This window comes from Hippocampus zosterae, chromosome 12 (genome assembly GCF_025434085.1).
Source record: "Hippocampus zosterae strain Florida chromosome 12, ASM2543408v3, whole genome shotgun sequence".
NCBI lineage: Eukaryota > Metazoa > Chordata > Actinopteri > Syngnathiformes > Syngnathidae > Hippocampus > Hippocampus zosterae.
Genome location: NC_067462.1, coordinates 3,787,708 through 3,814,110, shown reverse-complemented (window position 1 = coordinate 3,814,110; position 26,403 = coordinate 3,787,708). Strand labels below are relative to the sequence as shown.

The window sequence follows — 26,403 nt, the reverse complement described above, 5'->3', positions numbered from 1 at the left end:
CCTGAGGACGGCTATTGGAATAGTGCTTAAAATAGTTATATTTAGCAGCTAGCGGTCGCTATGGTCCGGGACAGTTATCAAATTCAGGATTCTACTCCGGGAAGGCGAAAACAATCTTTTTGCAGGTGCTTCAGTTCAGCTTCTGATGGTGGATCTCTGTGATGCAGACGCCAAAGACGGCAAGCCTGGACTTGCGCCCAGCCCTCATCACATCACACGGAATTCATCAAGAAAGCAAAGTCGGAAGTTCTCAGGTGGCGCGGAGCCTCTCAGACTAAATTGCACCAGGCAGAGTTAAACGGACTGTTTCAATGGCATGTATACTGTAATTTGTAAGAGAAAATACCCCGCTGTACTCTAAAAGAGGCGATGCTCAGGAGGGAGTGACAGTCCAGAACTTGAGTCAGTCACAGAGACATTTTCTGTGCTTTGCTGCCATTTTGTTTTGTAGCAAAGCATTTGTGAGCTCAGCAATTAAGTCTTTGCTGTCCATGTGAGGATAATAATGTGGATGGTTATTGCAGTTACCACTAATTTTATATCCTGGGGGGCGGGGGTGTCTATTTTGCGGAAATGCGGCAAATTGTAGCTTTTTTTTTAAGTGTTAACTCTTTCAGGTACAGCGGTTACAACAGCGGACATCTTATCATGTTATCGGGTTACAGGGTGCATGAAAGGGTTAAGATAGGGAACGGCCCCCAAACTTTTAAGCAAAAGTAAATGCCACCAGTTCAGAATTCATTTTTTAAACGCTTTTCATGTATAGTGTGTGAGTTTGTATTCTCATCGGGGTTTGATCCACCACGGCGCCGACATGACTGAAGTGGTTGAGCTAATCATCAAATATAAGGCGGGCAGCCCGTGAAAATAATTAAAGGCGGACATGTCGTCGAGTGGCAGGCAACCGAAGGTACGCCGCTCAAAGTCGAATAAGGACAGCTGATCGACTGCTGACTTTTTAATTACAGTTGTGCTTCGGGGAGCTCATAAGACATTTCTCCACGAAATGTTCCGAAAAGGTGCATCTCCTAGCAACAACAACCTTGGAATGTCACTCACTTCGTTGCCGTGGGAAATACAGTACTTAGCCGCAAATATAATTTGGCCCAAAATCGTGTCTGAGTTGTCTTTATTTTTTATTTTTTCTGTCAATGTGCTCTTACCTTTTTGTCTTGTTCCCCTTCGGGGGGCAAAGACCCCGGGAGGGAGGCGGGGGGGACGAGTTGGCAAGACGGCGAGCACCTGGGAGCTCTTCGTAATCAGCTCCCAATCACTTCCTGCTGTGCTCAGCAGGAAGAAGCCCGATTGTTGCGTTTGTTCCTTTTGTATGAGCCAACGGGACATTTTTTTCTCATCCTGCTTCTTGCTCTGTGCGTTTTGAGCGTCTTCCTGGTAACCTTTGCTGTCTCTTCCTATCACAGTTAAGTCAAATATTTTCCTCGTCTGCTCCTTTTGTTGCGCTGCTTCGGTTTTCTTCCACCTTGCGCCGCGGTTGCCCACACTAAGCTTTCTCATTTTATAATGTGTGTGTGTTTTTCACTTTCCTATGTTGTTGAGTCTGCCACTTGGAGGCAGCTGTGTGGCCTATGATTGATAAGTGAAAGCTTTGGCCACATCAAATCAACCTTCCTCCGACATTCTTATTAAATGCAGTTTGCTCCAGATGACAAATGACGAGCGACACGCTCGTGGAAAAGGGACAGGGACACGATATTATCTTTTCCATTGTCTTTGATATTTCGTCGTGTCGCCCGGCTCTAACTCGCACGCACACTGACACTCGCACTCACCTGCTGCCGCAAAGGCTACTGGCAGGTGTCCCTGAAAGCTTTCAGCTGCCCCGACACCTGCCAGACTCTTCCAGTTTATCGTGGGGGAGGAGCTGCCAGTTCTGGTTTTTTTTTCTAAACATGTCCTGTAGTTGTTGGGTTTTTTTTCCCCCCCTGCACTTTATCCCTCACTGTTTGTTTGCTACCTTTTGCAGGTTTTGGGAGGAACTTGGTGTGAATCGCAATCAACGCACTGAAGAGTCAATCAACCATCAGGTAAAGCACTTATCAATTAGAAACCCTCAGCTTTTTAAAAACGGCTGCTGAAAGAAAGTGATGTAAGCGGTGATGTGCTAATGTATCACTTTAATTGTCCTGGAATCCCCTACTTGTGTGATAGGCTACATTTAAGTGAAATGTGTGGTGGGACTGTTCAAAAAAACATCCAACTGGAGGTTAAAACTGCAGAAAATGTTCCACTTGAGTAAAACTTGAGCAATTTTCGTTTCGGTTTTGAACATATTTAACTCAAGTTGAACACGCTTGCTCCTTTGGGTACGGACCCGTCACAAACTTTAACGTTCAAAGTGCTTTATTTCAACATGTGAATATTCTCGCACCCCGAAAAAAGAAATGATATGAAATCCAGCTGGTATGTCATGAGCAGATATTTTGTCAAATATGAACATTGCTATCCGCCGTTCAATATCGTGTGTTCCCTGGACAGGGCGCAGTTTCACTTGACTGCAAAGAGCTGATACGAATGGAGGAGGAGTTACTTGAACGTCAACAAACATTGTGTTGTTTCAACGATTATACCCGGATCGGACATCAGTGGAATTGCAGTCTTGTACATTTACATATAGATATATACATATATAGAGACATACATATGTCCGTCGTTTGTCCAGCAGCTCCACGGTGGTTTGACTAGCGGTGTTTGTACACCCAGCGGCAGATTTAATGACCAGTTCTGCAGCTTGTTATGTCGCCACCAAGGGCAGCAGCTCTTGAACCTGAAGTGAGCTGGAAAAGGAAAGTCCTCCAGAGTTCAAGATGACCCGGTGCTACGGGGCGGGTTTCTCGAAAAATGATGATGACGATGATGATGATGGAGGCGATTAGCAAAGCGGCGTAAAGGCTGGAGCCGCACGATGAAGGCGTGGACCGTCGGCACTTGTTGTGAGACGGCCGGGCGGCGGAGGAATCATAGACTCAGGGTCATGTTGCGGAGCAACCACTGCTGCGAGCGGCTTCCGTTGCAGTCCCTCAGAGTGGGGACCATCTTGTCCTCCTCCAAGGGCATGTCCAGACACTGGTTGCTGTTCACATGCAGCAGGGTGAGTCTCTGGAGAGAGAAGGAAACGGCCCTGTTATCGAGGCGTACATTTTTTTTTCTTCCCGCTTGTCCTGTGAGGGGCTCACGGGAAACTGGGGCCAATCCCAAGACAAACTAAGAGTACAGAGTGAACCCCCCAAAAACCGCTCGATAAACACAGTGGCAATGCACTGTGCTGAATCACTTGAGCTGTTGTTCCAGATTCCACCGTTTCGATGCCATGTTGACCATCGTGAGGCAGTGCACACCCGCATAATAATCCACTAATACCTCCATCCATTGTCTGATCCGCTTCTCCTCAAAAGGGTCGCGGGAGGTGCTGGAGACTCACCAGCCGTCTTGGGGCACCCTGAACCAGTTGCCATCCAATCGCAGAATCGCACAATTTAGAGTGTTCCATTAACATCCCATGCATTTTGTTTTGGAATGTGGGAGGAAACCAGAGTACCCGAAGAAAACCCACACAGGAAGGCCGGGGGCGGGATCGAACCCTGCACTGCGAGGTCAACGTTGCTAACCAGTCGACTTCTCCTCCACTAATACCCGAATTCGCAAATGTAGTTCCTTCACTCCACGATGCTACGGAAGCAATATTTTAACTTGGCTCGTCATGCCTACATCCCGAAAATGCGTCCTTGCCGTGTCCGCTTACAGCGTTAACGTGCCTCGTTGTCCGCCATAGGGTGCGCGTGCCATGAAAAGAAGCTAGTAGAGCGAGGGGAAGAAAAAAGGCAAATCCATCATGACAGCCACTTCACAGTGACTTAAAAAAAACAAAACAAATTCAAATTTCTGATTGAAGGTCCTTACTTTATCAAGTCAAGTCAACCGTATTTCTAGAGCACTTTCAAACAGCCATCGCTGCATACAAAGTGCTGTACATGGAGCGATTTAACATGCACAATAAACAGTAAGACGAATCCGTAATAAAGGCGGTAGAAAGCACCAAGCAGTAAAATCAAGAACAAATTGGAAGAAAAAATGACACTTAAACTCTCATGACTTCACAAGATGATGTTTCCAAATAGGCCTACTTCTTCTCTCCTTATTGTCCATATCCAGCCTCTCTTTTTTTTTTTTTTCCTGCTGTCATTTCTCTCACATGCACCGGAGGAGGCAGAGGAGGGAAGAAGCACTTTTAAAATGTCCAGATGAGGAAAAACAGAACTGACGCGATGAGTTCAGCTTAAGCACAGCGTGAGAATGTTCCTCACGTCGTCTCCAGCTCCGGGCCCCACAAGCGAGCCGAGCAGAGCATTTAAGTGAGTTCTCTACCAAAGTAATTTACAATTTCAGTCCCCACCGGAGTAGCTTCACTTGACAGAATAGAATCGCAAGCAGTGTCTCAGCTCGGGGGGGGGAAACAATTTGACCACATGCGATTTGCGCATCACTGTAGTTTGGGCATTTTTTTTTTGGCAAACTGGCGTTTTGGCTCTTCATTCAAGCAACATTGTGCCTTTGATATCTTCATTAAAGTGAGATTGTTCTTGAACCGTCGGGAGATAATGTGCACACAGAGACACTTAAGCTATGTTTGCACTTGGGTCATAAAGCACAAGAGCCGAACCTTCTCTGCCGGGATAAAAAGAAGTGCGCACACATCACCAAGTTGGCAGGACCCGAGCTTTTTACGCCGCATCTTTTGTTCAAACAGAGGAACAAAAAGAGCAGGTGTTGTTCAACATCACACCCCTTTCAAATGACCCTTTCCCCCCCCTCCCTCAAAAACTAGAAAAGAGAAAAGCACTTGGTCCAACGCACATCCTTTCTAAGGTTGAAAAAAAAGTCTTTGTCTAACCATATTGTGGCAAGCAGCACTTTTAATAATAATAATGCATTTTATTTATAAGCGCCTTTCAAGAAACCCAGGGACACTTTACAATTACAAAAACGATAAAACACAACACTTTTCTGCAATCGGCGCTTTGACGTCGATCTACAAAGCAGCAGATGCCACTAATTGAAAAAAAAAATGTTTTTAATCGATTGCCATTGTTTTTGTTGGATCTTTTGGGAGGCTGGAACACATTAATGGCCCGTCCATTCATACCAATGGAAAAAGATGATTTGAGATGCAAGTGGTCATAAAATGGAATGGATTGGTTGCATTTCCAATTGTTTCGATGGGGAAAACCTCGGTGCGAGTCTGGGTTCGTGGAACTAATTAAATCGCACACACAAAATTATTATTTTAACAGCAGCTACTGTTTGCCACAAAAAAGTCTGCACGTCTGAGTGCTCTGATGGTGACAGTGCTTCCAGTATGTATTTTTATTTATTTTTTTAAAGGCCTTTATGGAGACTTTTCTGCAATAATGAGAGCAGTATCCTAGAAATGGAGATTTCAGAGGACTATTGCAGGAGAGGGAGAAAAGACTTGCCGGGTTTAACCAAAAAAAAATATATATATTATATTTATATTTATTATTTATATTTATTTTTATATAATTTAATTTTATTAATATTTAATTAATTAAAATATAATTCATTACATTAATATTTAATTTTATATTATATAAAAATTGTAAATAGTACTGCGATTTATCCATTGTGTTCAAATTGTATTTAATTGATAGATGTTGGGGTTTTTTTCTCTTTCTCCTTTCTTCTTTCTACATACATTCTTGCTGCTGGAGGCTGTAAATTTCCCCAGTGTGGGACGAATAAAGGATATCTTATCTTATCTTATCTTATATATATGTGTGTGTGTGCAGGTCCTGTCCTTTGCTCATAATTATTTCATGTCCCCCTCTCGGGAAAGAGAAAACTCTCATCTCAGGCTCCCGGGCGAACCAAGCCTTGTCTTTGGAGCAGGCGACTGAATGTGTGCGCAGCTGAGACCGGCTAATTAAATGAGGACGGGTTCCGACCATGAGCCCCATGGTTCCCCTGAGGAACATTATCCCCGGTGGCCCGGCAGCTCACAGGAGCCGCTGTAAAGGCTTTCCTGCGTAACGTGCGTTCGACTCGGAAGAGGAGGAGCGAGCGCTCGGAGCTCTCCCTCTCGTCGTGCTGACTGTGATACAAGAACGAAGAGTGAAAAGCGATTCAGGCCATCAAACAGCAGGTCACTTCACGACTGACTTTGAAACACACTAGCGGCCATGGGAGATCTTTACCCAATTTACCCAGCCTGGACAACAAAAACGCAGCCGGTGAAAATGCTCTTTCCATCTTTTTTTTTTTTTCCCGTTTCCTTTTAACAGCGCAACAAAACACCATTCAGACTCTAACACAGCAGGAGGTAAACGGAGCCGGAGAGACACCTGGCCGCAAAGACAAAAACAGACAAATGCTGCATGTAAATGAGCAGGCAGAATGCCGCTGATAATTGGGATTCGTGGGTTTTATGACACGTGCACGGCGTACAGTGTGCACAGCTGCCAACGAGCCCGAGAGGCCTGAAGGGGCCAGCGGCACAAAAGGCGCGCTTCAAAATAAATGAAGGATCACTTCAAAAGAACTTGCAAACAATGGTCAGCCCCTTTCAATCAACCTCGCGCACAAACAATAATGAGCTAAAAATAAACACGCCCTCCACCGTCGGCGAGCGTCGCTCACCTCGCTCGGCAGCCCGAGCGGATTTTCAACATTCAATATTTATGATGGGGAAAACAAATGTCAAACGGCATCTAATTTGGCACCGAGGCCAACAAAAGATTTTCCCGGATAGCGTCGTACACGCTGAACCATCTCAATGGTACATCTGTCGTCGCTTGACGTGCCCCTGTCCTTGTTTACGAGTCTTCTCCTTGAAAGGTCATCAGCAAAAGGCGCCTTAATGCTTCCGAAAAGCATCCATTCGGATTACTACCGAAAGTTCAACCTCGCCAAAATAGGCTGCGCGTTGATCTGTTCCCACCACAAACGCCAACGTTGAGCACAGATCAACAGTTTGGCGAGTGCAATTAAAACTCTCCAAGCAAATACGAGCCCAAAACTCAAAATCCAGAATTTGAGCAAAAAGGTGAAAAAGACTTTTTTACGAACCCACAAACCAAATGAGTGATGGCAACAGCTATGATGGACTGATTTCTTGGATGTAGTATTTCTTGGCGTAGCTCCATCTAGTGGTTGCATAATGCACCCTCAGCCACTATAGTACCTTCTATTCCAGGGGTGTCAAACTCATTTCACATTGCGGGCCACATACAGCCTCAGTAGATATCAAGTGGGGAGGCCCATTAAAATTAGACCATACTATGCCATCTAGGAATAACCAAAATATCATGTCTTTCCTTTTGTTGTGGTATAAAGAAGCATTGGTGCATTGATTGAACGGTGTTTGTTTTTTTTTTTTCTTTCTACCTACATTCTTGCTGCTGGAGGCTGTAAATTTCCCCAGTGTGGGACAAATAAAGGACATCTTAATCTTAATACCATCTGCTTGATTGGGTCTGTCTCAGTGATAGAATTGAGACTGCTATCGTCTTCTTCCCTGATCAAAACAATGTTGTATTCTACTCTGATAAACAGTGTGCCCCCTAGTGGATAATCCACGAATGGCATCTTAAAAATATTCATTACCTCTCTTTTATGCAACTTATTTCACTTTTAAATTATCCTGCGGGCCTGATTGAACCTCTGTGGGCGCCCAGTACCGGCCCTCGGGCCGTATGTTTGCCACGTTTATTCTATTCTATGCGCCTTATAATGTATAATAAAATATTATACATTATTATAATATAATAAAAGGCCATTCATTAAAGATGCGCCTTATAGTGCGGAAAAGAGGGTAAGTGCCATGAATTTAAATAAATAAATAAAATACATGACTTGGGTGGATTTAAAGACGGTATTTCTATATTGCGGATTTGACTTCTTGCGAGGGTGGTCTGGAATGTAACCTCCACGCTGGAGAGGCGATTAAAAAAAAGCAACTATTTTATTAATTGTAGTCGCTATAGTTGCTGCCTGTCTCCTCTTCAGTTCCATACCAAAGTTTTTTGTACAATGGGACAAGATACATAAGAAGCATTTCCCTCTGAAAAACTATGCTACAGGTATCTCTCCTGCTTCTACTCTACCACTCTACTCTACCTGCTTAGCGCTACAAATACCGCTCACCTCGAGAGCCGTCCAGAGCAGGCCGAAGCTTAAAGAAAATAATCAGTGGGATTGAAGTAAAGGCGTCTAGCGACCTCCACCCGTGTGAAGTTGTGCAGGATCCAGGCCTGAAGGGGACTGTTGTTACAGTACTCCACCGTGGGGCCCAAGGTGCCGTCCTCGAGGCGGCTGATGGTCAGACACGACTGGGTGATAATGTGGAGAAAGGTGTGCTTCTGCGGCGAGCAAAAGGGAAGGCAAGTCAAAGCGTTATTGTCAGGAAAGCTTCACGCTAAATGATGAGATTTTTGGGTTTTTAACCCCATCGCTTTTAAACCACAGACGATATCAGAATCGCTAACAAGATTTTAGTGTCAGTTTTGGCGCTAACAAATAACAAAGAGGCCTCATGAATAAAACATTCGTACCCAACCGTCTTTTCGAATGCAAAAAAAGAAAAATGCAAATCACCGAGACCCTCTGTAATGGACCACAAATTTTGAATGCATTTTTTCGTCTTTTAATCGTAGTTTTCTCGCTCAAAGAACACGAATGTCACAGCCGTTGCAAGTTAACGTGTTAGTTATGCAAATCTGCACTCGACGGGGGTTAATTGGAAGGACTGGCGTGTCATTGAAATGCTATTTGGAAATGATTGTATGCACTGAACTGTTGGATGTAAGCCTGCTTTGCAAGTCGCAGACCTCGAGGGATGAGGTTATGCCTTCATATACACTAGCAGCTCTTGGGAAATCCCTCCCTTGATTTTTTTTTCTTTGGGGGGGGTGGGGCACGAAGCAGTTTCACATCGTCTGGGTCATCAACTCCACCTGTCTGCTTGTAGAGCAATATGTTTGTCCGTTTGTCTTCCGAGGCCTTGAAATAAGGTCCACCAATTCAAGGTGATATTGAATTGGCGGTGGAATATTGCAATAGATCAATATTTTTAGCCACCTCTAATGCCCGTGCATTTCCACGTCTTGGGAGAAAAAAATAATAAAAACAGTCTCGCTCAAATATTCTCAATAAAATAACGACTTTTGACCACAACAAAATTATTTTGTGAGGTTATTATGACTTCAAGATGGCACCGCGAGAGTGGCTGCCTTTTCGGCAGCTCCTATACTTTTTGTTCTTCTGGTGTTGGAAGCGAAATAAAAAGTCATTATTATGGCCCCACTGGAACATGAACACGGGGCGACAATGCGGAGAGACCACATTTCGGCCAGGCCTCCCCTTTGATTCGCGCGCCTCCTTCAAAAGAAGCCTGGCCCAGTCGACACTAAAAAGTGGGTCACCTTCAAATTTTTCTCAATGTCCCCCCGTATACACGCCCACTCCGAGTTTATAAATTGCTAAACCGCTCTGGGTCTTGGAAAGCGCATGTGCTGGAACAGGCACGTGGTGGACCGAATTTATTCAGGCGGGAACGCGGAAACATGATATTCCAGATTTGGAAAGCGCCTGCCGATGGTTGAGTGACAGCGGGAGGGTGAAGCGCTTTGGGGCATTCTCACAACAGGTGCTGCTCGTCCTCCTTTCTGGTGGGAAAGGCTACCTTTCAACCCACTTTCACAGTCCGGGAGACAGATGGAGCCCCAATGGCGGCAAACTTCGCTGGGGATTCATTTTCTCGTAGTTTGACAAAAAATAAAAATAAAAAATCTTTTAAAAGTCTAAAAAAAAAAACATAAGCGTGTCTCTGGGGATCCAAAGGCTAACCTCCCCTGAACCAAGTGGAATGTAAAGCTTTTCTTCAGAGGTGTGATCCTATTGATTCGATATTCTTAAGGGAACCGTCACGGCTGAGAAATCAAAGGGCTCATGTTAAGTTCACCGCGTGAGGGGAAATTCGAAACAAGAACAATCTTCTTCTGTCCCCACAGTCCGTTTGGGAGTCAAACCAAAGAACATTTTTTTTTAAATCCATGTTTCTCTTGGAACTACGGATAGGCCTTAAAAATCGACTAGCGGCAAAATCTTCGACTGTGTGAAACGGATTGCTGACCCATCGCGTGTTGAAACATTCAAAAGTGTCTCCACTCTGTATTCAAGAAACAACCTTGGTAGTTTTTTTTTCCCCCCAGTGGTCAATCAAAGAAACGCTGTCAAATCCCGACTTCCTCTTGGCATTTCGTGTCTTCTCCAAAATAAAAGTGCCCTACTAGATTCGCCCAACAAATATGCTGCGTTCCCACCAGGAATCGGGCCTCTAAAAATAGCCGAACAAACTCCAGATCAATACTCCGAGGAGCATTTCATGCCGTCTTCGACACAAAGTCTGGTCTGATCAAGTTGCCCGTGGGAGCCATGCGCCTCCGCGCGCCTGTGGTGTGCAAAATATCAACGTTCTACTGGGATTTGCACCAGCCGCCTCCTTTTAGGGTTGACATTCGACCATAGAAAGTGCGACTGATAAATTCACAGTAATTTGAAGTAACTGAATTGTGGCCCACGGTGAAAACAATTCATGAATAGGAAGAAAGGAAATGCTTAGCGTAGCCCCCACAGGGCCGTAGACACTCCCGGACACACGTTGGCTAAAAATAACAACGGGCGGTGAAGCGCTGCGGCTGTATACAAAAAAAAAAGAACTTTTTTTTTTTTAAAAGCACGACACACGACAACGTGGCTTCGCTCTTGAAAGTACATTTGAGACGGCATCAGCATTTCTTCACTCTATCCTTTTTGTGGCATTTTTGTTTGTTTGTCATTTCTGTGAGACTTTTCCGATGGAGGTTGGCCGACGGCGCGCTTCCAGAACATTCTGACTTTTGTTCCCCTATCTTGTCTGTTTTGTATTCAAGGCGCACACCGACCTTGATGAGCGGACTCCTTTATGATCTTTGCTGAGGTCATACGTCTGTCTCCAAGTCAACAACAAATAAATGGATTACGATATGATTTAATGTGGAGGAAGGCGGAGGAGGAGAGACGCAGACAAGTGGCGGTGCTTCTATATTTTGTCCTTAACCCTTTCATGCGCCCTGTAACCCGATCGCATGAGAAGCTTTCTGTTGTAGTGACCGCTGTCCATGAAAGGGTCAAACAATGATTCATCCAAATCAATGTAAGGACTTCTGCAAAAACATTAAGTTAGCTTAATAGCATTTGTAATTTTTTTTTTAATTTTATTGAGTAAAATATATATACAGTCGTATAGTTTCACTGTGATGTTGGGGGAATGTATTTAACGATATCTTGGTCTGTACTTTACTGCAGGCGTCGATTATAGTAACCCGCCGTCCTCCAATTTACGGGGCCTTAAAGTGGCCAATAAAACAACTCCATAAAGTTACAGAAACATTATAAAAAGATTTTTTTTTAACATTTTACAGCATGTAAAATTTCTTCATTTGGAATGGAATTCATTCTGAAATGGCACCATAGCGCTTGTACTTACACTTCTGACGCGACACGGCATGAAGATGATCGGGACATATGCTAAAAAAAAAAAAAAATTGACACGCGGCGTCACTGTGACAATGGCGCCGGATGATAAGCGCTTCTGTTCATCGGAAAAGGTTCCCAGGCTTGCACTGACCACTGATCTAATCTAACAACCACCAAGACTCCACACACAGTGTTCCATGACAAATATGTCACTATGGACGATTCACAAACTAGCAGTAATGGGGGAGGAGAGGGGGGGGATGTCATTCAAGTGATGGATCCTACCTCAAAATCATATTCCCATTTGCCATTATACTGGGTGAAAGAAGAGAACACACAATAGGAGAAAACAGCTGCTCCAATGAAATGTGTGCTTTAAAAAAAATAAAATTTGATATTCAGCACCACCTAGTGGTCGCATCCCCAAGCCAAGCATGTTTTCATGTAACCTCCAGTCATACAGGAAATATCCGATTTCTTACCTCGGCATCATACTGAAACATTTGATTGCCCTTCATGTGGTGACACTTGAGCATGACGACAGGCCCGTTGAGGCGGGACACGTCCAAGCAGAGGTCGTCCGTCCGGATTTCTTTGTCCGCCGTGTATGAGAACACCTGAAAATCAAGTCCACAAAAAAGAAAAGTAGCAGCAGTGTCACTTTCATTCATTCATTCATTCATTCATTCATCTTCCGAGCCGCTTGATCCTCACTAGGGTCGCGGGGGGTGCTGGAGCCTATCCCAGCCGTCTCCGGGCAGTAGGCGGGGGACACCCTGAATCGGTTGCCAGCCAATCGCAGGGCACACAGAAACGAACAACCATTCGCACTCACACTCACACCTAGGGACAATTTCGAGTGTTCAATCAGCCTGCCACGCATGTTTTTGGAATGTGGGAGGAAACCGGAGCACCCGGAGAAAACCCACGCAGGCCCGGGGAGAACATGCAAACTCCACACAGGGAGGCCGGAGCTGGAATCGAACCCGGTACCTCTGCACTGTGAAGCCGACGTGCTAACCACTGGACTACCGGGCCGCCCAGTGTCACTTTCATTTCTTTTTTTTTTTTCTTTTTGTATGCGCGTGTGAAGTTCCTTCTGTTATCAGATCTCACCGAGGGACTTTCTGTGTGGAATTTGCATTTGTTCACTCACTCACCTGGTTGCCGCCCATGCCGTGGCAGTTGAAGAAGCCAACTTTCTCGTTCTCCTTTCTTCCCATGTTGTCTACGCACTGGTTGGTCTCAACATTCCTGATCTGTCCTCGTCAAAACACAGTCACAAATCCTTAAGCGCGCATTTCTGACCACCCGGAAAACAAACCATCGCCTGATTCTATTTCAGTGATGCTAACCTCACATTGTGTGTCATCAAGGCCATGTAAAGCCACCAGAATTTAAAACGGTTAAGTAACGTGTGGAAACAAGCTTATGTTGACGCAGTTCGCCGCGGCACTCAATTTCCCGAAACGGTAGAGCGACTTTCAACGTCAAACACCGGGACGTGCCATAAGTTGAACCCAAAGAAACAGCTAGCATGTCATGAGACCCGTGGCAGAACGTGACAGCTTGCAAAGACCATTGAATGCCGGGTTATACATTGTCCTCATGTCCCACATGAACCGCAACTCCAAGTTTGGAAGCACCTTATGGTGTGCCGTCAGTTCCGACTGCCATGGCTAATTTTTGGTGGCAGTTAAAATCTGTGCGGGCCAAATCACGGCCTGTCTGATTTCCAATTCTTTCCTCCTGGGTTGTCTTTCAAAACCTCCCCGCTACAAAGCAAAACAAAATGAATAAATAAATCTCATACTTCTCCAAGCGAGTAATATCTTCTCGGGATCTGGGAATCCGGGTAGATGTTCTCCAGATACCAGGAAAAGGGTCTGCACTTCAAGGCTACGCGGAGAGATTTGCGGGAAGAGACGTCGCCGTAGTTGACGCGCATCACCCCTGCAGGCACAATTTGGACTTTGTGATTCAGTGCGAGGCCACGCGATCCGTCGTGTTCTGCTGGCTCGCTTTCAAATTGTTCCAATTCTAAAACTATTGTACCCATGGGAAATAATATAAAGTGAGTTGACTTATTTCCGGCTCAACTTTATTACTGTCCGGGCCACGTACGACCCTTTTAAAAGAAATGGCGGCCATGATCAATTGTATACGGGCCAATAGTGTCAGCTAGTGGCGTTTTACAAGTATTGCGGGTATTAACTCACTCCCGTGGACGTTTCCATTCGTCCTCACACTTTAGTCAGGGCAAATGACATTGCAAATCAATTTAGATGAAAGCCACGAGGGCCACTCTTTTTTTTTTGTCTCCTAGCTTTTACAACTCTTTTCCTCTCTCTTTCTCGATCTGCATCTGTTCCGAGCATCGCATATCACGCATGATGAAGAGCCTCTTTTGATCACAAAATCATCACCGCGGCGCAGGGACCAAACTCACACACGGTATTCTCACATCATTTCCCCCCTAGAGCCGCCACTGGAACCGTTTCGCCATTGAGGGGGCGTGCTGGGCGGAAACATTCATCCATCACGCCAACCCCACCTCGCTGTAAGCTCGCCTGCTAAGGTGAAGTAGAAAGGGCACAATTTGTCGTTAAAGATCCGGCTGATTTAGTGATGATCCTTCAAAGGCTGACTGGTATCTAAAACGTTTAAGCTGAGATTTCCGGCGGAGCCTAGCTTGGGGCTAATCACGTTATCAAGTGGACAGATGGATGCTCCTCTCGCAGTCTGCACAATTACATTGTTCTTGTGTGTCTGTCAGCTTATTCGCTGACAGACACACATATTTTTCGGATTAAAAAAACAGTTTCCTTTTTTTTTTTTTTTGAAACGCAGTAGCATGGATCGATTGGTGGAGATATTATTTTTGCCTGCTTGGGGGTCACCGTGCTTACGTTCCACTTTACATGTGAGCGTGTATAGCTTTAAAAGGCGGGGCCGAGCCTGTTGAGTGACGTGGGTGTCAGCGAATGAGAATATAGAGTTGGATGGCTGTGTGTGTGTGTGGAGCAACTCGCTGCTAGTGGTGGCCATCAAGTTTTGAAGTCATTTGAAAGTTCATCGGCTACTGTGTCTGTCCTTCGCCATTTGCGGGAGAATTACAACACGTTCTCATTTGTGATGTAGGCTATATTAAATTAGCTAACAATATGCTTTTGTTGTACACCAGTGTAAACTACAGCACCCCCACGCCCCCCCCCCAAAAAAACCAAGGTTTTATTGACGTATTATTTAAATAAATCCCTTTCTGACGGGGTGAATAGAAGCAGAGTTTTATGGTCGGCACCTGGTGATATGATATAGAAGAAATCTTTGAAATCATCCATCCAGACTTCTGCCAGCCGCCTGTTGTTTTTGTTGATGACTTGGCCCGTTCCTCCGGGGAAACTGTAAGGAGTAGCCTTCCGGAAAACATGGCCGACGTGGGAACACGTGACAATCTCCAAGGAACCGCCACACTGCCAGATCTGAATAGACATACCGGACAAGTGGCAAAAAAAAAAACATTGTCATGTAAAATCTTTTTGTCTCATCAAAACCAGTTTAGGTAAATGGCCTCCCCACACGGAGTTTTGGTTCTGTAAAAGCTCCGCCCCTTTTCCATGACACGGTTGTACGTTATACGTACTTGAAAAACAACCTGTTTTTACACATGCAGAAAGCAAGTCACTTCTAGCGGGCACTTTTGGTTGTATCAAGTCATTCGTTGGCCAGTTTACAGACAACTTTCGATCGCCTACGCTCACGTCACTCACAGGGGCCAGACACGCTCAAAGTCGCAGGCACCAGAGTAGAATGTCAAACCTCCTTTTCGTCCGGTTGTCGCCATTTTGCGTATTTCTCATTTGGATTGAATGATTCTGTGTGCGGTGTGGTTTTTGTCCTTTTTTTTCAGTCCCTTTTTTAGCTTGACCGCCAAAGAAGCCGCTGTAGGTCTTTTCATACAATTTGAACGAGTTGAATTTCGCCGTGATGATCGACTGAACCAGCAGATAACGACCAAAGCGAGCCTATTATCGGACTGATCCTTTTTTATTTTATTTATTTTTTTAACACCAGTGAGTGTATAAAATGGCTCCTGGTCAGATTTTTTTACCTTGCCATCAAATATTTTTTTGTCAAAGCAACTCTGCTTTCCTACTGACTGTCCACGACAAGAGTCAACTGTCACCGTGGAGATGGAGAGGTGCGCGAGAAGCTAATCTCTGCCATTTGGAGCCAAAACTCCATCTCCTCATGATTGAGACGCTCATTAAACACACCCAAGATGTTGCCGATTATCCTCAACCCGGCGCTAGTGGTGCAACGCCCATAAATTCAAAGACTGGTTCTGCCAAGTTGTTTTTTTCTTTTTTCCTCCTCCCCACTTAACAGAATCGATTGGAAACGCGGCACGTCAACGAAAAGGCGAGACAAACGGCGTTTTTATGTAGTCTGCTTAAAAGCCAGAAGATGGGCTTTCATTGACATTCGGTGTCGGCAAGTTAAACAAACGGCCTCGGCTGTAGCAGGAAAAGAAACATAAACTCCCACAAAGAATTGAAAAAGAGGGAAAAAAAAAAACTTTGTCACTCACCCTGAAAGACATCTCCAGGTTCTCTCCACCCCAGATGTCCATCCCTGGATCGTAACTTCCTATTTCTTCAAAGTATGTTTTGTCGATGGAGAAGAGCCCTCCCGCCATGGTGGGCGTCCTGAAGCAAAAAGGTTGAACGAATGGAAAGAAGAAAGCCTTGCGGAACGGATGAGTTCCCCCCGGTTAAGAGCGCAACAACGATAACGTCGGATGCGACGCCCGCCGTTTTACATACCTGACGGGAAGCGTTCTGTCGCCCTTGCGTCGATCCATCTCCCGCTGGGGAACCGGGTACCAGCGGAAATTCAGCTTCCAGTTGAACCCGCCGTAGGTCATGTCCGAGCCTGCCATGTATTCAAAGGTTTCGTCGCTGATGACGTCGATGATGGGGCACACCACGGCTGTCCTGGTTGACAAGAACAACGACGACGAGCGTGTGGTTTAATGGCTCGCGGCAAGTTTGAATCCCAGCTTCAGCCTTTTCTTTGCGCGGATGACAATTTCCACCTTCCCACAGCCCCCGAAATTTGGTCTTCAGTTCATTCATGTCTGGTGGGGTTGTATCGGGAAATCATACGTCGTACAATGTCGATGGAGGATCGACATTCTGACCCCGGACTCTTGATTTGTCAGATGCTGTCGGAAACGACTTTTATCTGAATGGACCACGAGCTTCGCTTTGACTTTCTGCCATAGGTGAGAAATTTGCTCAGTACGAGTGAGACCTGAAGATGGAAAACTACTCGTATCATACAAAGCTTGGGTATCCTGGCACAGGCTCCACCCGCTAATGGTCACCAATGCCGTGACAATGTAATCGATCGTGGACTTCAGGAAACATTCTTCTCCTCAGTTGCCCCTCACACTATCCAACTGCCCTGTGTCAACCGTCGAGACCTTCAAGTTCCTGGGAATCACAGTCTCCCAGGACATGAAGTGGGAAGTCAACACCATCTCCATCCTGAAAAGGGCCCGGCAGCGGATGTACTTCCTGAGGCTGCTGAGGAAGCATGGCCTGCCACAGGAGGTGCTACGACAGTTCTACACGGCAGTCATCGAATCAATCCTGTGTTCTTCCATCACGGTTTGGTTTGGGGCCGCCACAAAAAAGGACAAAATCCGACTTCAACGGACAGTTAGGACGGCAGAAAAAATCGTTGGCACCGCCCTACCCACTCTTGAGGACTTGCACACTGCAAGAATCAAGACAAGGGCACGGAAAATCCTCCGGGATCCCCCGCACCCTGCCCACCACCTTTTCCAGCCACTCCCCTAAGGCAGACGCTACAGATCCATGCGCACCAAATCCAGTAGACACTTAAACAGCTTCTTCCCTCTAGCCATTAACTCCTTAAACAGTCACTGACGTAGTCACTCGTCTTGTACTACAAAATGGTACTACAAAACTACCGGTTACTCTAAAATGGTTCAATGATTTTGTTGTTTACGATGATACTAATGCAGCGTGTTATACTGGAGACAAATTCCTTGTGTGTTCTACATACTTGGCCAATAAAGATGATTCTGATTCGGAATGGTCACCAATGCCGTGACAATGTAATGGATTATTTTCGAAAAGGCTTATAGCGTGTTCGAGGTGACTGGCATCCTGGACTCTGGAAAGAGGTGCCTCAACTAATGATGTGGCACAAGCCAAATCGTTGTCAGGCTTCGATTAATATTACTTGTGTGCGGAATTTTTAGGAAGTCTAAAGGGACGTCTTGTAGCGCGAACCATCCAGATGCTGAGGTAGCATTTCCTGTCAAATAGTAACTGAAGGGATTTTTTTTTTCCAAACCAGGAACTGAAAAGTCAGTGCATTGATGATAAAGGTCAATGTTGTATTGTTTGAATCAATGTTTGATGATGCAAAAGTCAACATGAAGCCCCCACCTGTCCTCTTTGATGCGGGCCAGCAAGGGTTCCAGCCACCCCACTGTACACTCGCAGTGGGCATCCAGGAAGGTGATGACCTGCCCTTTGGTGGCAGCTGCCCCTCTCAACCTGGCTCGGATGAGACCCGAACGCTCCTCCATCCTCAGGATCTTCACTGGCACCTCAAGGCTCCGAACGTAGTCCTCTAACTTTTTCCCTAAGAAATCTGCAATGCCAACAAGAGGGGGAGCGCTTGAAGAAACCAAAAACGCCTCCTTCGCTTTGGACCACTCTGGTCAACTTATTTAGACTGTAGGTTTGCAAGACCTCAACAGAGATGTTCTTCAATCGTTAGTAAACAAAAAACGGGTTTTGTGTCATTGACCAACCTCGCTCACTGAAGTCATCCACCAGCACAATTTCCACAAGCAAGTGTCTGGGAGAGCGATTGATGACGCTGAGGACGGTCCGCAGCAAGGTGCTCCATGCCTCGTTGTGGAATACGATGACGATGCTGGTGTTGGGCAGGTGGTCCGGATACACTTTGGTCTTGCAGCTGGTGGGCCATCCCATCAAAAGATTTGAACGTTGATACTGTGAAACGGTATTTGTCACTATGTCCGCTCTGTCGCTTGCGCTTCAACTTGGAAGGTACGCTCGGTTGATGTTCAGTTCCGTTTTAAGAATAAAAGAACTGATTCTTTTTTTCAACCGATCGTTTGTTGCAGTCGCTCGGTCTAACTCGCAGACCGGAATAAATCCGGCATTAACAGATCTTGCGTCACTCGACGTTGCTAAACCGATGTCACGGAAAGAACGTGGAAAAAGCAAAACCGGCACGTCCTCGCCTCGTTTTGATGGATATCCATCAGCGCTGACGGGACGACCGTGCGGAATACATTATGGGTCTGGACAGGCTGGGGGGACGAGGGGGGTGGTGAAAGAAGTCAGTCGAGCAGCCCACATTGCTGCTTTCCTGCCGTCTATTCGGAGTGACAGGAATGAGTGACACAACTAGGCCAGGAGGTTGCCCTCCAGCAGCGAAACCGCGATTGCCATTCAGATTCAGCGATTCAGAAAATCCCGTCGCTGTGTTTGGCACACGGCTGCCGAAGGAATGACAAGCTCTTGCAATATTTATACCGGGGAGAAGGAGAGCCATCTTTTACACTTTGAGGATATTTGAAACGGTGACGTGTCGGCGATTCAAGTTCTCGCGCACTGAATGGGCGGATTGGTCAAAATGGAAGCGCTGAGGTGATTCGGATGATTTAAACGCGCAATAAACCCGCATTTGACCTGAATAAGGGAAGCGACCGATTGCTCTTCTGAGATATTCAGATGAGTTCATTAGCAAACTAGCATCCAGCAAAACAAAGGACCCCAAGCGGACATACAGTAAGCCGCCCGATTCCGCGGACGGCCTTCTTCCGGACATTTTGAACCAACTGTCAATCAATCCATCATTTTATAAGCACAAGAGAGCAATTTTTTTTAACTCATTCACTCCCAAAGACGTTTTTAAACGTCTTTTCAGACTTGGTCCAGAATTGGCTGGTACTGAATGAGTTAAATGAGATGTACTATATCAAAAGGATAAGGGCTCTCTCCCTTACAGATTCGGGCAGTGGGTTCGATCGAACCCCAGGGGGGTTGGTTCGGAGAATCGGTCTCAGGGGTTCGACGGAGCCTCTGCCATGGAGGGAAAGACACACGCGACTCAAGATGTCAATTAGTTTTGACACGCCCGCTTGGCCATTGCTGGCTGCAGATGATCACATGACATTGCTTGTCCAATCGGTGCTGCGGGAAATTGAGTTCGCTTTGTAGTCACCGTGTGACTGTCGGGATGGTACACCCATACAATAAAAAAAAAAAAAAAACATGCCATGTCATTTTATTTACTTTTTTCTGTTTTTAATAAATGTGTTTTTTTTAAGGTCTTGAATTTGCGTTGGGCAGACGTACGGCTTCGCGCAGCTGACCTGGTAAACGCCTCGGCGACCACCCTTGTGAAAACTCAAAGCGGTCAAACGCAACGGAAACCCGGGATTCCTTCAGTCGATGTGCCCCGCGACGCGATTGAGTCAAAGTATATCGCTAGACGGACAATGGAACGCGATCCGGTTTAGTTAAGACGCGCTCTAGCGCCATACTTCCTCTACCTGTTTTTCAATAAAGATGCCACGCACCCATTTAAGCGCACATCCGGCAAGCTCCTGTTGAGTGCAATCATATCGCTGGCCATCAGGTTGAACTGGTTGATCTTAAAGAGCTCCTTCATCTTCTCGTGCTCCTCCTTGGGGATGTTCACAGACTTGCCCATCTCGCCGGGGCCCTCGTGGCTACGGGAGATGGCGGCTGAAACGCAAACGGGCATATGAACAAGCCGAACGAGACCCAAAACAAATGCTCAGGGGAAGACGGCTTTGGGAGGCGATCTGTGCGTGGAAAAGATAACGATGCGGCTTTTTTTTGGGTGGGGGGGTGTTGTCAGTACTGCTAACGCTTGCAGTGGCTCCAGTATGATTTATTCCCAACTGTATGTTCAATCATGCATGTTTTCAGAACGTGGGTGGAAACCGGAGTACCCGGAGAAAACCCACGCAGGCCCGGGATCGAACCCGCATCCTCTGTACTGTGAGGTCATTTTGTTTGTATTCAGACATTTGCACCAATTTCGAACAGGACACCGCATGAAAGCATCCCGACGGCCCCTCGCAGGCCGCTTTGTTACCCACAGTTCCTCGCGCGGCCAAATCGCCGCGAAGCATTAGACGAGCACCATTAGCCCAATGTAAATAACTCACGCGGATTTATGACGACACTCCGGCTCTCTCTAATAATCTCTTGGAGCAGAGGCGATGTTTGGCCGCAGGGTTAAGACGATTCTCTTCAACCCCCCCCTGCAAATGGGAATGCGCGGGTGTCAGCCGATTGTTAACCTCAAGTGATTTCCTTGATGAACATCACCGCATCCCTACAAATCTCAATTTGAAGGATGCAATTTGAGAGCCGACAGGCCGCTGGCAAACATTTGTGGGCTTGTCTGCCGAACGCGCTGGAATCGTGCGGGGGACAAAAAACTTGCACTTCCACCTTCTCTCACGGACAACGAGGCACTCTGAAGGGGCCATATTGTTATAGTATATCCATTTATCCAATTTTCTGATCCGCTTCATCCTCACAAGGGTCGCAACCGTCTCCGGGCAGTAGGCGGAGTCTACGTTAGGACCGTAACCGACGCGAGACGATAAATGATACTTTGGTACCCGCTGTGGACTTTCCAAGCAAAACAAGTTGATGTTCGCAGACGTTTGGATCGTAATTAGTGTCACTTGCCGGCAGCTCTGCCTCGGTCTAACCTTAAAAGCAGCTTAGAAATCAGCTTAGCGGAGGGCATGTGAGGGAAATGAACTGCTTAAGAGGACCAAAGCACAAAGAAAGAGGGCGGGTAGAGCGGTGGAAGACTGGTTGGCGCGTCGGCCTCACCCAGACGCGCATGGTTCGATTCCGGCTGCGGCCTTCCTTTGCATGTTGTCCCCCTGTGCCCGCTTGGGTTTTTTCCGGGTACTCCGGTTTCCTCCCACATAAAAAAAAAAATGCTGATTGAATGTTCGAAATTGTCCCTCGGTGTGAGTGTGAGCGTGGATGGTTGTTCCTCGCAATGTGCCCTGCGATTGGCCGGCAACCGGTTCAGGGTGTCCCCCGCCTACTGCCCAAAGACGGCTGGGATAGGCTCCGGTATGCCCACGACCCTCCTGATGGATAAGCGAATTATATAAAATGGATGGACGGATGAATATTTGAGTAGTTGTTGAGAGTTGCTGGGTGTACAAGGACTTGACTTGGACCTTGCCGCAGACAAAAGTCTGGAATTAGCCACTGGATTTAGCATACGTAGCATTTTGCTATCTGAGACATGCAGAGATGCCTCTCAGCAGCGATTTGGGACTCATCTGGTATCGTCCGTATAGAGTCGTGTTTTATATTAATTCATTCATTCATTCATCTTCCGAACCGCTTGATCCTCACTAGGGTCGCGGGGGGTGCTGGAGCCTATCCCAGCTGCCTTCGGGCAGTAGGCGGGGGACACCCTGAATTGGTTGCCATCATTTTAAAACATTTGGAACCCACAATACCGTTTCCCATCACGTCCTGTTCTTAAAGTGGCACTCGACACAAAAATTAGGGGGGGGGGGGGGGTTGCCATCAAATATTTTGTGTGACCTCTGAACTCTCTTTGCAAGCGTCACCGCTCCACCTGTTGTTTAGGTTCGCTCCTGTGACGATCGCAATGTGAGCCCCGTGAACACTTCACCCCCCCCCTCTCCGCCCCCCACCCTCACACCAAGCCTGTTTTGAAAGTGTGGACTCACCGCGGAGGGCGGGAAGCAGCGAGCGGTCCTTCCTGTCGTCACATTTGTTACATTCGCTGAAATAGAGCAACAAGAAGACGTCCACCAGCACCCAGACCAAAGATGTGGTCAAGACCACCTTGCAGTAGGCAAAGCGGCGCATCAAATCGTCTGCTCGAGAGAGCTCAGTGTGCTGATGTCGCGTTGGGGAGATCCGAAGATGGCAGGAGGACTTTGGAAGGAGACCGCACAGCTTGGAGAAGCCGGCATCATGCTACGGGATGGATACAAAACCAGTCAGAATGTTTGACCGTTTGGAAATTTAGACTTTTCACAATATTTAAAAAATTATTCTCTCAAGGGATTTTTTTTTTAAGCAATGTGACAAATTTTATGACGGCAAGTTTCAACTTCATGTATTTTGTCCCATTTTTGTGACTTTGATTTGGATTTTCGGTGACTTCTGTCGTCCATCCATCCTTCAACTTGGATGATCGTGCGACTTGGAAGATTTTCGAACCCTGGAACAAACTATTCCAAATATTAACTGTCACAAAGGAGTCCTCGTTTCACACCCTTCTCATTCCGAATCTTTTGATCACAGTTTCACTGATGTTTCAATCTCACGCCATCTGCTCGACATGTTGATGAATACCAAACTAGGCTGACAACTGTCATGATTCCGTTTGAGACCAACAGGTGGCACTGTAGGGCTCACCCCCTGCAGCTGCACACCTGTTGGTCATTAGGGTAATTCGTGCTTTAAAAGGACTCCCAGCCCGACCACTCATTGTCGGGTCATTGTTTGCTAGCAACTGTCATGTTTGTTTTTGTTAGTTTTTTGCCACAGTCATGGTTTTATTTTGTTACTTTGGATTAGTTTTGGTTGTTAGCACTTTGTTTGTTTTGGATTCCGTTTTCTCTGTTTTATTAAATATAATTCGTCAACTTCACCCTGCTCCTCACTCCTGCCTGGTTTTTGCTGTCCACCACCACCTTTGCTATGTGACAACAACTTGGGAGCAAACAAGAAGGGGGGAAAAAAAATAAAAGGTACGGCTCTCGGCATGATGAAGTGCAGTTTTGCAGGTCGATAAGAGCAACACGAAATAATTCAATAATAAGAATAAAGACCAAGCTAAATATGAGAAACCATTTTTTTTGTTACCGTTCTGTGGATCTCCCCAAGAGATATGATTTTGCGTAGCATCACTGAAAACGTTTCCATATTCTTCGTCATTCCTTTCTGGATGAAGCTAATACAAGAGTAAGAATGCAATAGAAAATGGATTGATGGACTCTAACTGGCCTGGCGTGATTCAACTTCTCAAGGAACAAAAAATTCAAACTCCCTTCTCATTTTCAAATGTTGCCTTGAACTTGATTAGTGAAAGTTCTTTGGCTGTGGCCGCTTGTCTTAAAAAGGGGCAAGGCACATTCATCTTCCTCAACTTTGAGTATCCAACGACCAGACAATGCATTCATCATATGGGCACTAATATTTGAAAAAAAGAAGAAAAAAAAAGAAAAGTCTACCAGCCCTTCCAGGAAAGAGGAGGGAGGGGATTAAGGAGCAGAACCCATTAAGTCCATTAAGCAAACAGAGGGAAGCGTCTTTGATACTCAGCCAATACACACACATGTATACACGTGTGTGTATATATATATATATACATATATCTTGTGCATGGCATAGTCACTGCGCATTACATTTTTTTTCTGTCATTCAAATACTGTAATGGCAGACCACCATCACATGATCTGTGCAGACATGGTGCAACGTGAAGGAATTTCCTCTCTAGAAAGAGTGTGCATGCGTCACCACGACATAGTACACACACACACACAGATTTATACGCACTATTACCTGTAAGGAGAGGTCAGTGCTTGCTTGGACTGGCAATGAAAGAATCCTCCCGTGGTGTGTCAAAAGCACACGGAGTTGATCTCGGTCTCTCTCAGCACATAGTAAACAAACCGGCGTGATGTGGTCGCCTGTGAGGTGCTCACCACCATCGCGGTACCTGTGCGGACTCCTTAGCACGATGTCGTAGCTGCAAATTCGTTCTCTCCTTCAGAAATGTGGCTGGTTCATGGTGTATGCCAAACCGGTCAAGACATGCGCCCCGGCTGCGACTGGGAGTCTTAGCGCACAGAGAACAGGAGAGGAGATTCGTTGCAATGGAACAGCTCCGCATCGACCCGCTAAATGTCTGTGTCTCGTCTGTGATTGGCCGAGAGAGACGTCAATCTTAGCAATCCTTTCGAGGAGGCGGGGCTTGGATCTGAGCCTCCATTTTAAAATGTCATTTCTATCCAAAACAAAAATGGCAAATAGGAATAAAGACCAGTAATTGTCGTTATACAACAGGTTATCAGTACCCTTCATATTTAATAATTGTAAATGTCTCTCTCTCTCTCTTTATATAATATATAAAATAAAAAAAAAAAATCCTCATCTCACCCCTCGGGTGGTGTCCGTCCCTCATTCAGCTCGGGTCCTCTACCAGAGGCCAGGAAGCTTGAGGGTTCTGCGCAGTATCCTTGCTGTTCCCAGCACTGCACATTTCTGGACTGAGATGTCCGATGTTGTTCCCGGGATCTGTTGCAACCACTCATCTAGTTTGGGGGTCACTGCCCCGAGTGCTCCGACCACCACAGGCACGACTGTCACCTTTACCTTCCAGGCTCTCTCCAGCTCCTCTCTGAGCCCTTGGTATTTCTCGAGTTTCTCATGTTCCTTCTTCCTGATGTTTCCATCACTTGGGACCGCTACATCCACTACAACGGCTTTCCTCTGCCCTTTATCTATGATCACGATATCTGGTTGGTTCGCCATTACCATCTTGTCAGTCTGGATCTGGAAGTCCCACAGGATCTTCGCTCTGTCATTCTCCAATATATATATATATATATATATATATATATATATATATATATATATATATTCTCTCAGAAAATGGGGAACAGAAGATGAGGCGCTGGAAGAGGGACCATCATGGGAGGACAAGCCCCTACACGGGATGTACCATCGGACCATAACTGAAGTGGCCGATCTCAAGAAGTCCTATCAGTGCCTAGAGGGGCCCGGCCTGAAGGACAGCACAGAGGCACTCATCCTGGCAGCTCAGGAGCAGGCCCTGAACACCAGAGCCATAGAGGCCCAGATATACCACACCAGACAAGACCCAAGGTGTAGGTTGTACAAAGAGGCACCTGAGACGATCTAACACATAACTGCAGGGTGTAAGAGTGTGTGTGTGATTGGGGTGGGGGGGGGGGGGGTAGATACTCTTATGGGCACTCATATTTTGAATAATATATTTCATTTGAGTTGAAAACATATTCGATTCATAAATCATCCAGATACTAATTTTCAAACATCCACTAGATGTCACCAAAACATGTACTAATCTGACACAGAACTGGGCTGGAGCTGCTTTAAGGTAGTCTAATGAATGTATGTTTTTTTTTTTTTTTATCCTTGATGTTTCACTACTTTGGAACAGACAAAGCTGCGCTTCTTTTCCCATTTGATGTAAACTGAGAAAAATCAAAACGACACCCCGATTTGTGACGACCAAGTCTACTGCAAAATCCAGATGTGGATGTTTCATCTAGATCAGGGGTGTCCAAACTTTTTGCCAAGGGGGCCAGATTTTATGTGGTAAAATGTCGGGGGGCCGACCTTGGCTGACATTCTTTACATTGAACAACAATATTGTTCAACAAATTTTAGTAAGCCAGTCTGTTTCACATTTCCATTTTTATTTTAAGTTCAACAATCTTACGAATTTCTTTTGGTTCATTTGAAACAGGAATTTGAAATATGACATATCAGTCAATATAAACACGGAGTGATGTCTTGTTAACTCGTGAGTGATGCCCTCTAGTGTCTAAATGCTATTACCTGTACTCATTTAGTGAATGCTATTACTCATTTAGCCACTAGAGGGAAGCAGTTCTCTATGAAACATCACTCACCAGTCTACGAGACCTCAGTCAATGCAACATGTGTTCCATTACGC

General features: G+C 45.9%; 1 protein-coding gene across 4 annotated transcripts; it reads right to left on the bottom strand.

The window, feature by feature from the left end:
- Nucleotides 1–2,666: 2,666 nt before the first annotated feature.
- On the bottom strand, nucleotides 2,667–24,599 carry galnt13 (UDP-N-acetyl-alpha-D-galactosamine:polypeptide N-acetylgalactosaminyltransferase 13). Of its 4 annotated transcripts, none has more exons than XM_052082687.1 (14): nucleotides 24,400–24,599; nucleotides 22,397–22,649; nucleotides 20,210–20,378; nucleotides 18,407–18,573; nucleotides 18,036–18,243; nucleotides 16,377–16,547; nucleotides 16,142–16,259; nucleotides 14,852–15,032; nucleotides 13,364–13,503; nucleotides 12,711–12,809; nucleotides 12,033–12,167; nucleotides 11,836–11,865; nucleotides 8,179–8,393; nucleotides 2,962–3,117 (listed from the first exon to the last, which is right to left on the bottom strand). In XM_052082687.1, exons 1-13 carry the CDS (start codon nucleotides 24,571–24,573, stop codon nucleotides 8,208–8,210), a joined length of 2,031 nt encoding a protein of 676 aa, XP_051938647.1. In that variant the 5' UTR covers nucleotides 24,574–24,599; the 3' UTR covers nucleotides 2,962–3,117; nucleotides 8,179–8,207. The 4 variants fall into 4 exon arrangements, with proteins under 4 accessions (XP_051938649.1, XP_051938647.1, XP_051938650.1 ...); XM_052082690.1 differs by having other exon boundaries at nucleotides 24,243–24,547; XM_052082688.1 differs by lacking the exon at nucleotides 11,836–11,865.
- Nucleotides 24,600–26,403: the final 1,804 nt, after the last annotated feature.

What these genes read in the sequence shown, in the direction of transcription:
- galnt13 (XM_052082687.1), bottom strand. Translation starts at nt 24,573, where the DNA reads ATGCGGAGCTGTTCCATTGCAACGAATCTCCTCTCCTGTTCTCTGTGC. An exon ending in GGATGACTTCAGTGAGCGAG is followed by an intron (nt 18,244 to 18,406) that starts GTTGGTCAATGA and finishes TTGGCATTGCAG; the next exon opens with ATTTCTTAGGGAAAAAGTTA. An exon ending in CTTCTATATCATATCACCAG is followed by an intron (nt 13,504 to 14,851) that starts GTGCCGACCATA and finishes TTGTGCCTGCAG; the next exon opens with GGGTGATGCGCGTCAACTAC.